Below are 14,351 nucleotides of genomic sequence, written 5' to 3'. Positions count from 1 at the left end.
TCTATTATTAGGTTATGGGTTCAGGTTTGAGTTTGGGATCTTTTTTCAGTTTATTTTTCAAAACGCTGGCGGCGCCTAGATGCCACCTAGGCGGAGCGGCCGCCTAGATTGACCGCTTCAGCCATTTTTAGGCGGCCGAAGCTCCGCCTACGCCTAGGCCACTTTTTGTAACACTGCTCAAAATACATCAAATATTTAAGGTTCCCAGAAAACAAATGAAGGTAAACATCAATCACGTAGAAAGCAATAACAAAGCAACAAGGCATGTCACGCTGTAAGAACTTTTAACGGCGAACGGATACTTTTATGTAAAAAAGTAGTCAAATAACCTATAAAGCAACTTAACGTTAGAAAATAACAGAACCAGTTGAAAGTTGTAAACGTATAATTAGTAAATAAGTTAATAAATTAATGCAAAAGTTCAACATATAGGAATAACCTTCAGTACGAAAATTTATAATATAGAAATGTGGTGAATGTTAATGCAATACTAATGCTCCTTATAAAAAAAATGGTGTAGCTAAATTGAAATTACTAATGCAAGAGAGTACTGTTAAGACATGTAGTATATAACGGTCCGTATTTACTATGCATGAAAGATTCTAGATCTACATGCATTACTCATTATCATCCATATGCACCAAAACAATAGTTACTAAAGTAATGATTTTATTATCGAGTGCATTCTCAAGCATAGCATGTTACTACATCAGTTTTCCACCGCTACCTTAGGTATACAAAAGTTTAAAAGTTATCTTATGCGTACAATGACTGTTGCATCAAAGACCGTTTGGAAAAAGTTTCGCTTGCCATACTTCAACATTTTTTTGTGCTATGCGAGCAATTTTGAACTATTGCATTAGACCAAAAATGCCATAGTATGGAAGACACGATCCAAACTCCCCAAGCCGTTGACAATTTAATTATGTGACTACGCCTTATCTAAATTAAATGCTTGTAAGTGAATCACAACCAGGCAGCTGAACTTATTAGATCTGGTGACACCCATCATCACAAATCATTTGACATTGGAAAAGAGTGTATAATATAATTTGAAGGCACTATTTGTAAGTAATATCAGAATATCTATACTACTCTATAAGGTGTGATAAATTTTGAAGGTACAAGGATCTTCCTTGATTATTTAATAGATATAAAGTGTATAGGTAATTTTGATGTTGGCTTTTTAAGTAATGAATCCTTTGGGCAAATGGCCACTCTCCATCAGGGGGAACCTCTATAGTTCATCCTTAAATTTGTGGTTAGTATATTCACAAGTTGTTTTCACATAAGCCTTTTAGAAATGTTAAAATACATAATAATTTAAAACGCATACATAGACTAAAATAAGGTCAAATGTATCTTTTCATCTAGTAGATTATGTAAAAAAAATAAGGTCAAATGTATCTTTTCATCTAGTAGATTATGTAGAAAAATAAGGTCAAATGTATCTTTTCATCTAGTAGATTATGTAAATCCATTCTAACAAAGACTTCCTTATTTATCAAATTAAAGGAAATTTTTAAACTTAGCTCTTCTCATAATTTCTTGCAATCTCCTATAATATCTAAGTTAAGTTTGATTAGCTCTTTATTTAAACAATTATCTATATTATTTTCTAACACAAAACAAGTCTGACCTTTGAGGTAGTGATTGGCTAGAATAGAAGGGAACATAATTCATAGTATATTATTATCATAATCATGAACATCATTTTATATTATTTTTTATTTGTATAATCTTATATCGTTTATCATCTTTGTTTGTTATAATCTCATCATCTGTATTTTCATCAAATATTGTGAAATTGGCAACACCTTATTGACATGTTTTCAAGTGAAAAACAAAAACATTGGTATATAATAATACAATTTGAAGGAATTATTTGCAAATACTTGTTATCATCATCACCACCTTTATCTTATATTATTATTTACAATTGTTATTATCATCTGCTTACACATTATTATCATTTTATAAAAATATTTAGAAAAAATAAAAATGTGGGAATACAATAATAATATATTTTGAAGAGATTACTTGAAAACAATGTTACGTCCTCCAAACTTCCAGCTATAGTACTACCAATCATTTGCTTCACAACTTCTATGGAAGCATTTAGTAACATACGTATATCCATACATATACAGAGAGAGAGATGAGCTACTATCCACTTAAGCGGATAGGAGAATTTGTCCATCCAACCTTTTAACTGTTGGGTGCACATAATAATCAAGGTGAACAAAAAGTTGATTGTAATATCCATCCGATTGTTAAAAAGTTAGATGGACAAAAACTTATATCCACTTAAGATGACAGTAGCTCAACTCTCACCCCCCAACACACACACATATACATATACATACTCTGTGTGTGTGTGTGTGTGTGTATATATATATATATATATATATATTTTGACAAAATATTTTTTACTAAAAAATATTTTAATACGATGATACCAAATGCACAGTATAACATGATAATAATAGTGGCGATAATAACAATTGTAAAATAATATAAAGTTAAAATGAATAAACATAAAAAATGATAAATAATTATAATAAATAAAAATAATATAAGATAATCATAATTATGATAACATTAATAGCAATATGCATCATATTCTTCTCCATTCTAGTCATTCACTATCTTATGGGCCAAACCTGTTTTTATGTTAAATATAATACATAAGGTTGTTTATAATGGTAAGAGCTACTAAAACTTAACTCAAATAGTATATATACTTTATTTTTCTATTAAATGATGAAGGAAGGTACTCATTCCTTTAAATTTTATCATACCTTATACAGTAGTATAAATATTCCTATATTACACAAATAATCCTTTCAAACTATTATCACTATATTCCCACATTTTCTACTAACAAGGTTACAACAAGTACAAAATATGAGATGATGATAATGATAAAATTGTTTAAAATAATACAAGATTATTAAAAATAAATAATATGAGATGATAACCGTAAGAAAATAATAGAAAATAAACAACATACACCAAATGGTCTATTGTAGTGTTTTCTACCTTGGGTGGGGTTAATTCTACGCTAAAGTAATCCAATCCAAACTTATTATCTCGCTATCCTCTCATATCTCTCCCCAAGAGGCACATCATCAATAGAATCCAACAATCGACATGTAAGGTAGCAACAATGCGACGGTGATAAGTACACATCTAATACTTCTTTGAACATAACCTATATATATCAGTATTGACAATTTATAAACTAATGATTTTTATAGTAATCATGCATATCACACCCATTTTGAATAAATAATTGTTCCATTCACGGAGCAAATACACAAACAAAACTATTTGGATAATATTCTCTTCTCCATCGTCAAACAACATGCCCGTGGTGAATGAATCCACTAAACCAAATAAATTCAACAATGCTTGATTGTGATCCACTTGCAAGCATTAAATTTAGATAATGTGATAATCATATAATTAAATGATCCACGACCAAGAAGGTAGGATCTGTCTCCCTCACTATGACATTTTCAGTCTTATACAACGGTCCAAAATTGCTCACGTACTAGAAGAACCATAGAAGTTGAGCAAGCACAATGGTTGTCAAACGGTCTTCGATGTGGTCGTCATACTACCCATAAGACAACAGCTCTCCAAGGCAAATATTAGAAATCTAATGTGACAACATGCTTATGTTGCTATGTTGGAAAATGCAATCCATTAGGAGAGAATTATTTTACTTTACTAACTATTATTGTAGTGCATATGTATGATAAGTAGCATACACAAAGTTCTAGAATCCTTCATGTGGGATCAATACAAACCATTATATAATGGGGGTTTCTGCAATATATATACCTCAACTCATGTTTGCGAATTTACCCCTCAAATCTATGTATCTACAAATTTTACCCCTCAATTAGTTCATATTGGCTTTTTCCTAGTTAACAATGTTAATTATCAAAGGGTAGAGTATTTCAATGACCTGTATACCCATTCCTAAAATTTATGGATTGGATGAAAACGAACTTTGACCCTCAAGTTGGTTATAAATACATTGATCCCCCTTAAAATATTTCAACCCAACAACTTTTCCTTATTCTTAGAAATCAATTACTTCATCTTTCGTCTCTCCTTAAATTTTAGTTCATCCTGTTGCAAATTTGGATCCTCGAAGCATTTCTTCATTAGTTTGAACAGCCTAGGGAATGCTTGAACAAAACTATTTATGAGAAATGACCAAGACACTGCAAAAATGCAAGCAATTCAAACAAGCCTCCTCCTTTTCCACTTCATCCCCCTTCACTCCTTGTTTCGTGCTTTGAGTTGGGGAGCATCGATCAAATAAGTGATATAAAACCCTTCTTCTCATTTGAGGCGCCAGTACCTGTCATCATTCTATTAGTTTTTTTCCTTCATTAATCCACTATATTTAGCAAAGAAATCGAGATTCTTCGGCCCAAGCATTAAACTCTTTGACTAATGGGACTAAAAACCTTTGGAGAAACAAAAGAATCTTGAATCGAGAGGACAGGATTACATCTCTTACTGATGGAGGAATGATTCCACTATATCGGCATGTGAAACCATCAAATGATGAAGAAACTCTAGATAATTGGGATATTCCCTAACACTATAGGGTGAGGGGTAGATTGTAGAGTGAGGGGTAGATTTATCTGTTGTTGGAGAGATATGGAGGGTAAACTCGTAAATACCTAGACATGAGGGGTAAAATATCAAAAAAAACCAATATATTATTTGTCCTAATAATACTCTCTTGTATTATTAATTTGAATCTTTTTCATCTCTTTGTAGACTAGAGATCACAACTCCTATTGTCTTAGCTAATGAATCATCTGACTTGTGGCTAGATGTTAAAATATTAATGGTTACTGTAAAACAAATACATCTAAACAACAATGTCCTAAAAAGCACGAGCAAAGAAAACAAAGCACATTCATGCTCTAAGAAATCAGGCCTTTAGCAGCATATATTTTATGGAAAAAGAATAGTTGGAGAACTTATAAAACAACTCAAAGTTAGAAAATTAAAAAAACCGATCCGAAGCTAGGAGTTTATACTACTAAAGAACTTAAGAAAATAAGTCGAAAGTTCTTAATCTTAATACAAGACCAAAGCTGCACATTACTAGTAAAGCTAAAATAAAGATTCAGCAGGCCTCATACAACAGAAAAAATTCCCATACTTATTTTGATCAGTGTCCTATTTGAATGATGCCTTAAACGTAAGAAGTAACGCCACCCTAGCAAAACTCCTAGATCTCAATTCTTTCATACACGGCATATAAAAACCAACGCATTAAAAAAATCACTCGCAAGCTTGTTTTATGTATAAAACTTAGATCTCCACATTTCGATCACAAAAGTTCTAACTTTAAAACTGGAAAAAAAATGACAGATCTAGAACTCACCGATGGTAGGAATGGTGGTGACGATCTCTCCAAGCTTGAGCTTGTAAAGGATCGTGGTTTTACCAGCGGCATCGAGACCCACCATCAAAATCCTCATCTCCTTCTTCGCAAACAAGCGGCTGAAAAGCTTCGTGAACGTCAACCCCATCTCTACAACAACGGATCAGATCAGAAAATTCTCAGATCCAGCAGACCGAAGATCTAAGCAACAACGAAAGGAGATCGATTCGAGATCGGAGATCGATTCGAGATCGAAGATCGAAGATCGAAGATCGAAGATCGAAGATCTCTAGATCTAAGAGAATCTAAAAATTGAAGGAGAGATTACCGAAGAGAATCGCTGGAGAAAAATCTTGAGATCGAGATCGAGGCCTTTCTCCTTCCTCCTCTTCTCTGTTTTGGGTAAAGAGACGGAGAACGCAGAAACTAAAACGGGTGCAGTCAGTTTCGAAGACCTCCCTTGTTTTAAATAGGGCCTCGCACCAACTAGTGGGGCCCACTCGAGGTATGTGGGTGATCTAATGGGTGCTGGTAGCTCCTAATCTTCGTAAATTTGGAAGGGAATGGGATGCCGCGTGAGCCTCACGCACATGCGACCGCCGAGAGGGCCGGCCGGCCCCTTTTACTCTCTTCTGACGCGTCATTGAGCAAATCTGGCGCCCGATTTGGTTCACTGAAAATGATCTTCACCGTTGAATTGTGGGCCCAGTGTATGAAAGAGCTAGGCTTTAAACAGAAGAACAGGTCCGCACGGACCAATACAATAAATACATTGTTGTGTCAAGTTGGGCCTCCAAAAGTTCAAAGGATCCTTCGGCCAAAGGCCTAAAGGCCTGTTTGGTTGCTTTCCATAATTATAAGGAAATACGTTTCCTTTAATTTATTGTGTTTCCTTTGCTTTCATAGAAAAATAATTTTTGTGTTTGTGTCCCAAAAAATATGAAGTATAAATAATTTCCACTACTTTCCTTTATTTTGTTCAATTTAAAATAAAGAGGAAAGTAATTGATGTGTGAATGGATTCCTTCATTTTTCTTAGTTTGGTTGCAATTTGAAATAGGAGAAAATAAGGTTGTGGCCACCATAGTATGTTTATCACTCATATAGGAGAAAATTGTTACCAACATAAATTGAGTGGTGAAAATTGTATGTAAAATAAAAATACATTCAAATGCAAGGATATGAAGAAACAATTGAAGCTCGCAAAATGGCAAATTGCAAATTAGAAAATGAAAAACTTCAATGTTGGCATAAAAGCTCAGTTTTGGTCAATGTCATCATATTACCTCACCTAAAATCTATGGTCACTACTAAAAAATGTTGTATTTTTTACGGAACATTCTAGATGGATTTTTTCCTGTCTAGGATGTTCACATTCTAGATAGAAAATGCCTGTCTAGAATGCAAGAATTCTAGACGGATAGTAACTTTCTTCTTTTTTTTAAATTATTTGAGGATCTAACCATCATAGACAGAGCATCCGTCTAAGAAGCTACCCGGACATAAATCACCATCGAAAATGGTGGGGCCTACGTAAAGGAACATTTGGTGCCCTAGTGCTAGAGCTTCCCCCCCCCCAAAAAAAAAAAAAATTCTAAGTTGTCGCTTCTGAAAATAATTTCCCCATATCTTTCACCTCCTATTTTCAAAATCTCTGTAATTTCTAAAATATTTCTCCCCATATCTTTCACCTCCTATTTCAAAATCTTTTGTAATTTCAAAAATATCCCCCCTCCCCCCCCCCCCCCATATCTTTCACCCTCCTATTTTTAAATCTATGAATTTCTAAAATATTTCCCCCCATATCTTTCCCCTTATCTCTTAAAATTTTTAAAACTAAGTTTCCTCCTCCGTCTCGTCCCATGGCCTCATCCTCCATGCTCAGACGCCCAGATTCGTCCTCTGGTGAACACCTTCACGTCTTCCTCCTCTAACAAATTTCACCCTCCATCATTTTCGAGCGCGCAACCATCTTCGATTTCCTTCTCCTACATTGAGAGCCTATCGAGATCTATACGTCCATAAGTATTCTATGCACAACTTGTTCTTTTAAATTTTTTTACTCCCCTACTCAAATCACCTTCACAAACGCTCAATGACTATCCTCTCTCCTCTTCCTACTCTTTTTTATGATCGGTTCTCAACTTGTGATGCTTCCGGCGAGCTATGGCGTGTGGCTAAAAAAATGTCGAGGATGCTTCTGCTTCTATTTCTCTTAATCTAAATCAGTCATGATTAGTCATAGGTTTCTTATAGTATTAATTTGTTGCAAGTCTTGATTAGTGCATGTCTTCTTCAAGGTTAGCAATGTTGCTTAACTTTTGTTACTAAGAATGAGTTTGATAGGTATCTAGGACTTGGAGTGTGATGATGTTTTTGAGGCAATTGGGCAAATTTTCATCAATTTTGATTTGTACTCGATTGCTTGGCGAGATTTTCGTTGTATTTTGTTGAATTGGGATCTTTAATTGATCTCACTTAGCAGTTTCATGTTACAAAGTTTAACTTGGGGACTAACTTGCGGTTTGTTTCCAATTTAAGTATTTGGATAATTGAATGATTTGATGATGATACTTTGTTGATTTGAAGCATTTAATTGTTAAGTTAGTGATCTTATGCCTCAGAGAATCAATTGGGTTGATATCTAACTTTTCTATTTCTTTTTTCTTCTTTTTTTAGTACATAGTTGGATGATTTGAGGAATCTGCTGGCTAAGAGATTGGCGTGAATTTTTTTGATAAATTGAACTGAAAATGGTGAGATTTATTGTAAAACTTTTTTATTAGTTTTATTTTTTTATTAGTCTCTCATTTTTTTATGTTTGAGTTTTTCATGAAACCAGTATTTTTCCTTGAGAACTTTGATCATTTTGAAGATTTTTTATTGCAAGAACTACTACTTAGCCATTTCTCTGCATCGTTTCACAGTTGCATTGCACATAAAGAACTCAGTGTCTTACTATTCTTAATATCAGTTATCGATTATTTTACCTCTCCATTGTTGCAATTGTCTTAGTTTTAGCTACTGTAGTGGTGGTGGTTTTGCTGCTGCTTAGTATGATTTGTTTTGGGGACAAATCGATTGATTCTATGATAAAAGGTCTTTGTTTTCAATTGATGTTGGTTATTTCTGTTGCAATTTTAGATCATTTGTTAACTCGCAAACTTCAATTTCTCCATCGGCTTCTCCATCAACAGTTGAGGATCTGGGTTAGGGTTCGAGCTCGAAGGCACTGTCGTTGCCGCACGTCCGCACGTTGTTGGCTGTGTCGCCCACACCACTCCACCGCACGCCCGCAAACCGCACGTCTCACATTTTGAATCTTTACCTATTTCTAGTTCTTATTAATTAATCTTTCTACTTTTATTAAATTTTCTTTTGTAGAATTTGATACGATCACAAATACTTATCATTGCCATAGGAGCTAATGACAAGGTACATTTTGTGATCTAGAAGAATTCACATTGTTGTCATTTTAATTTCAACTTGTACCCCAAACAAGATATTCACATATATATTTTTTAGTAGGTTGGGAGGGGTTTGCAAATGATTATAGAATTCTTCAGGATGCATTATCTAAACCACAACTATATGGATTGAGAGTCTACGATGGTAATTATTTAAAATTTTAACTTAAATTTGAATTTAATATGCAAACTTGTCTTCCTTACAAATTTTCTCAAAACATTGTAGGCAAATACAATTTGTGTAATGCTAGATACCCCATCATACCAGGTTTCATCTCTCCATACCAAGGTGTTCATTATTATTTGAAAGAACATTCGGGTAAAACACCTAAGAATACAAGGGAATTGTTCAATCTAAGGCATTCTTCTTTGAGGTCTAAGATTGAATTTACATTTGGCACATTGAAGAATCGTTTCAAGATTTTGTGTGCTACGCCACATTATCCATTTCCTACACAAGCAGATATCATATTGGCATACACGGTACTTTATAATTTCATGGCAACTATTGATCCAAATGATGAACTACTCAACGAGACCGACGTTAATGAACATATTGATGATGAGTGACAAATGAGAATGACAATAATTTAGTTGATTTTACTAAAACTCAAACTGAATCAACAAATGAGTGGAAGTGTCTTAGGGATGACACTGCTTAGGCGATGTGTTTGACTATTATGATAAGTATAATCATGGTGTAACCACTGAGACTTAATTTTCATATTTTTTGTACAATTTATAATCATTTAGGTACTCTTTAATTCTATGTTTTGCTTTTTCCATTTATTATATTTTATTTTTCATTCATGTATTCATGTTAAGCTTAGGCTATACATTATATTGTATCTAACTCTCTCTATTGAATTAGTAATAGCTGATAACACATCATTAAGTGGGAGAGAGAACCATAAAGGCAAGGGTGTAGTTCCATCTCAACCTCCACCACCTCAACCTCCAATATTTATTAATATTGCACTGGATGGCTAACAATGATTATATTGACCAAGTTTTAAGCCCTCAGTGATAAACTTCATATACATGTGACTGGTGTATTTTATGTGATATCAACAAATGTTTTCAAATGATTTTTTAGTCATAAAGTTCATTCAAATTTAAGTATGCATAAAATAGCAAAGTTGTACACGATAATAGCAAAGTGATACATGTCATTGCTTCTATTTTAGCGATTGTAAATATATTTCTAATCCACAATGCTCTCAAATACAATCCTTACTCAGATGGACCATAGTTTTATTGTAACTAACTTCATATGCGTGTGTTAAGAGAATATTTTTGTTCCAGTTCATGTTGGGTATATCTTTGCAGTATGGACACTTCCAATTTTTGTTTTGGTCTCTAACTTTTACAGCATTAGCTTTTACCTTACTTTCTATTAATTCCATGATATCCCACACTCATCTTGCTCTCGATCTACATTTGTATAGGCAATCCGCTTTTCGAAGGTGGTTGGATGTTTAGGTTTAGTAATATTTTCTCATTGATAAAAAAATAGAGTAAATTGACATTAAAATAAACAACTCTATTTTTTATCAAAAAAAGTTTTAATTATTTTTATCTTTGATGATGGTGCAGATGAGGATTCACCAATATCTTTACTTTTCTTACTCATATTTTTTTTTGTTAGCATTTGGTATACAAACATTGCGTTTTATAGATATATATGGATTGGCACGTTTAGTTTGTGGTTGGATGTTGAATCTGACAATATTTATTTGGATTATTAAATTTTCTGCTAGTTTTACCCATGGTTTTGAAGTGCTCATGATATTGAAACCTAACTATTTTCATAAGATTTTTTTTGCTAATAATAGGTATGTAGTTGATAACAATTATGATCAATCATGATAATATAGGTTTCATATGATTTTTTCAGGTCAAACAGGTATTTTTCATCCTAAATCAGGTATGTAGTTCATAACAGTTACGATAATCATGTTATTGCAGGTTTCATATGATTTTTTTATTTTAAACAAATATTTATGATGAATTCAATTATTTACTGCTTTTACATGTTATTTTCGCATTTTTATTTTGGTAAGATTACCCCCCATAACAATCACAAATAAATTTGTCTTTAGTGAGTGGTAAACTTATCATAGTGACCATATACACTTTTCCCTATAAACATCAATACCAGTCAAACACAAGAAAAGTAGGAAATGTCTTGTTGATGATATGATATTTTAGTTATTTGGTTACTTATTAGATAGGAGATAATTATGCGGTTGAGATAATTGGTTATCTTGTTAGCTAGCAGTATAAGTTGTAATTCTTTGTATTGTTTCTTGATCAAGGAAAACATTTCTCTCCAAATTTCTCCTCATATTTCTATATGGCATCAGAGCATGTTAGAGATTTCTGAGAGAAATCTTAACCCTACCAAAAGCCGCCGCCGCCCCTTCTCCCTAAACCCTACTGCATTGCCATCAAACACCACTTTTTCTTTGCCCATATCATGATAGAGAGAAACACAACCAACAAGAAGGCATTGGATATGTCTTCTCCATTTTTTATGTATCCTTCGAATAGCCCGGGAGCAGTGATTACCACGTGCATTCTGAATGGATAAAACTATGATATGTGGGTGAAGGCGATGGCGAACGTACTTAAAGTGAAGAACAAATTAAGGTTTATTAATGCTACACTACAGAAGACGACACCGAATACACCGGAGGTGAGTAGTTGGTCCTCTTGCAACTCGATGCTGATTTCTTGGATTTTCAACTCTATCGAGAGGTCCATTCAGTCAAGTATAGCCTACGAGGAGACAACTAAAGCAATTTGGCAAGATCTACGTGATCGTTTTTCAATTTGGAACGCACCTCGAATTCATGAGTTGAAAGGCCAGATTGCCTCGACTAGGCAAAATAGGATAACAGTGATGACATACTACACACGATTGAGAAGTATGTGGGATGAACTTTGTAGATATTCTAGGGTGTCGAGTTGTACTTGTGAAGTAGTGCACGACTTCCTTCATGAGCACGAAGAAGAGAAATTACATCAATTTCTCATGGGACTCGACGACGCTATTTTCGGTATAGTGCGATCTCAAATACTCAACATGGAACCTTTGCCCCTTGTTAATAAAGCTTATGCTATGATTGCTAAAGAATAAAGGCAGAGGAGTGCCCTGAGGTGATGGTGAATGCGGTTAATACATCGGCTAAGGGAAGAGGAGCTGGACAATCCTGGACAAAACAACGAAGTGATGTGGAGAAAAATTGTTCACATTATCACAAGTTGGGGCACGACGTCACGGATTGCTTCGAGCTCCAAGGTTACCCGGCTTGGTACAAAGGCTGAAGAGGACGCGAGCGTATTGAGAAGTTCCGAGGGCGAGATTAGGCCTATGTCGCGGTAGCAGGAGGACTAGCCAAAGAAAGTAGCAGCGTCGACACTCAAGTTTTATCGACGGAGCAGTTTCAGAAACTACTAAACATGTTGGATCACTCTAGTGATAACACCAATAATCATTCTGTGAAGGATTCTAAGCCTCCTACTTGGATACTTGACAGTGGGGCTTCGAATCACATGACTGGTAAGAAGGAGTTTTTGAGTGATCTCAAGAATACGATTCTGATGCTTGTTTATTTGCCTAATAGGTCGAGAACAATGGCGACGATGGTTGGTCGCGTTGTTTTGAGTCCAGGAATGGTGTTGATCGATGTTCTATATGTGTCGTATTTAACTTGTAATTTAATATCAATTTCTCAGTTGATTTCTACGTTAAATTGTCAAATAACGTTTATTAATGAGGTTTGTGTAATACAGGACCGTACCTCGAGGACACTGATTGGAGCGGGTGAGCTTTGGGGGGGAGGGTTATTGGTACAAGGCTATATAGACACATTCAACAATGAGAGTGGAGTGAGATGACTCACACTTAGTTTGGCATCGGTGACTGGGACATCAGAGTAGTCAGCATCTATCTTTTATCTCGGATATTGGTTATTTCGATTCTATGAATAAACTTGTCTGTGATGCTTGCTATAGGGAAAAACAAACACATTCTCCTTTTCCATTAAGTAAGAATAATGCTACTACTTGCTTTGAATTAGTTCATTGTGATTTGTGGGGACCGTATTTAAAACCTGCTTCTTATGGTGCATATTACTTTCTTACTTTGGTTGATGATTATAGTCGAGGAGTTTGGGTGTATTTGATGAAGGAAAAGAGTGAGGCTAAAAAGTTTCTTATGCTATTTTGTAAACTTGTCAAGACACAATTTGATAAATCTGTGAAGCGTATTCAAAGTGATAATGGTCTTGAATTTGAGGGGCCTATGCGAGCATTTTATGAGGAAAATGGAATAGTGCATGAAACTAGTTGTATAGATACACCTCAACAAAATGGAAGAGTTGAACGGAAACGTAGGAATATTCTTGAAGTGGCTAGAGCACTTCATTTTCAAGCTTCTTTACCTATTAAGTTTTGGGGAGAATATATTTTAACTGTAGTTTATCTTATTAACCGTACACCCACTGTTAAACTAGATAAGAGATCGCCTTATAAAATTTTATTTGGCAAAAAACCTACGTATGATCATGTCAAGGTGTTTGGATGTCTATGTTATGCACACAATAATCCTAGACAAAAAGATAAGTTTGGCTCAAGAAGTAGGAAATATGTGTTTGCAGACTATCCACATGGCAAAAAGGGTTGGAGACTTTATGATTTGGAGAAAAATAAGTTTTTCTACTCAAGGGATGTATCTTTTCATGAAGATGTTTTTCCATTTGCTCAAAGTAATAAAAGTCTTAAATCTCATGCTTGTAATGTTTTCGATCATGTGTTTAGGCCGTATGATGATTTCAATTGTGATGACGAGATAATTGGGGAGCTTGAAGCAACTCATAATGTTGGTACTCGAGATGAGGGAGAAGATGCGAGTCCAATTAGTGAGGATGATGCGAGCTTGGTTCATGAGGTTGTAGCTCAAGCCGAAGGGGTAGCTAGGTGGTCGAGAAGAGAGACTAAAACACCGGTGCGTCTCGAAGGTTTTGTTCTTTATTTGGCAAGGATTGGATGGCAACGGAGTGACCAACTAGAGTTTGGGCAGCAACATGCACAACAGCGGCATGCAAAAATGCACGACTGTGCACAACTAGAGTTTGGGCAACGATATGTATAGCAGCAGCGTGTGCATGGCTGTACACGCGACTTGGTTGGGCTGAGTGCTACAAGGCAGCTATGTGCATGACTCCCTGGTGCGCTGATGCACGACTATGCATGCTGGTAGAGAGATGACAAAGGAAGGGCAGAGGTCTAACAGGTTCGGCTGAGCAGTGACGGTGTTTCGTCGGTAGTAGAGGTCTAACGGGTTCGGCTTAGCAGTGATGGTGTTTTATCGGCCAATCATGCATCTTTTTTGCCTCAAAAATTTAAAGATTTAGCTTGAAATGATAGCATTTACCCCCCCCCCCCCCCCCCCCCCC

At 35.0% G+C, this 14,351-nt stretch overlaps 2 protein-coding genes across 2 annotated transcripts in view; one reads left to right on the top strand and one right to left on the bottom strand.

Annotated features, from left to right (window-relative positions):
• LOC109830693 (ADP-ribosylation factor 2) overlaps window positions 1–5,884 on the bottom strand; it is an 11,037-nt gene extending 5,153 nt beyond the window's left edge. Inside the window, exons 1-2 of the mRNA XM_020398047.1 lie at window positions 5,751–5,884; window positions 5,423–5,572 (exon numbers count right to left, since the gene is read on the bottom strand). Of these exons, the coding sequence (XP_020253636.1) occupies window positions 5,423–5,570 (148 nt within the window). The 5' untranslated portion in view covers window positions 5,571–5,572; window positions 5,751–5,884. The remainder of the gene's footprint in view (window positions 1–5,422; window positions 5,573–5,750) is intronic.
• LOC109831094 lies at window positions 11,507–12,031 on the top strand. Its single transcript, XM_020398435.1, has one exon. It carries the CDS (start codon window positions 11,507–11,509, stop codon window positions 12,029–12,031), a length of 525 nt encoding a protein of 174 aa, XP_020254024.1.

The sequence above is a fragment of the Asparagus officinalis genome, chromosome 2 (assembly GCF_001876935.1).
Source record: "Asparagus officinalis chromosome 2, Aspof.V1, whole genome shotgun sequence".
NCBI classification, from domain to species: domain Eukaryota; kingdom Viridiplantae; phylum Streptophyta; class Magnoliopsida; order Asparagales; family Asparagaceae; genus Asparagus; species Asparagus officinalis.
This window is presented reverse-complemented; position numbering and strand designations above follow the sequence as displayed.

Excerpts from the sequence above, each read along its gene's own strand:
- LOC109831094 (XM_020398435.1), top strand. The coding sequence starts at position 11,507 with ATGGCGAACGTACTTAAAGTGAAGAACAAATTAAGGTTTATTAATGCT.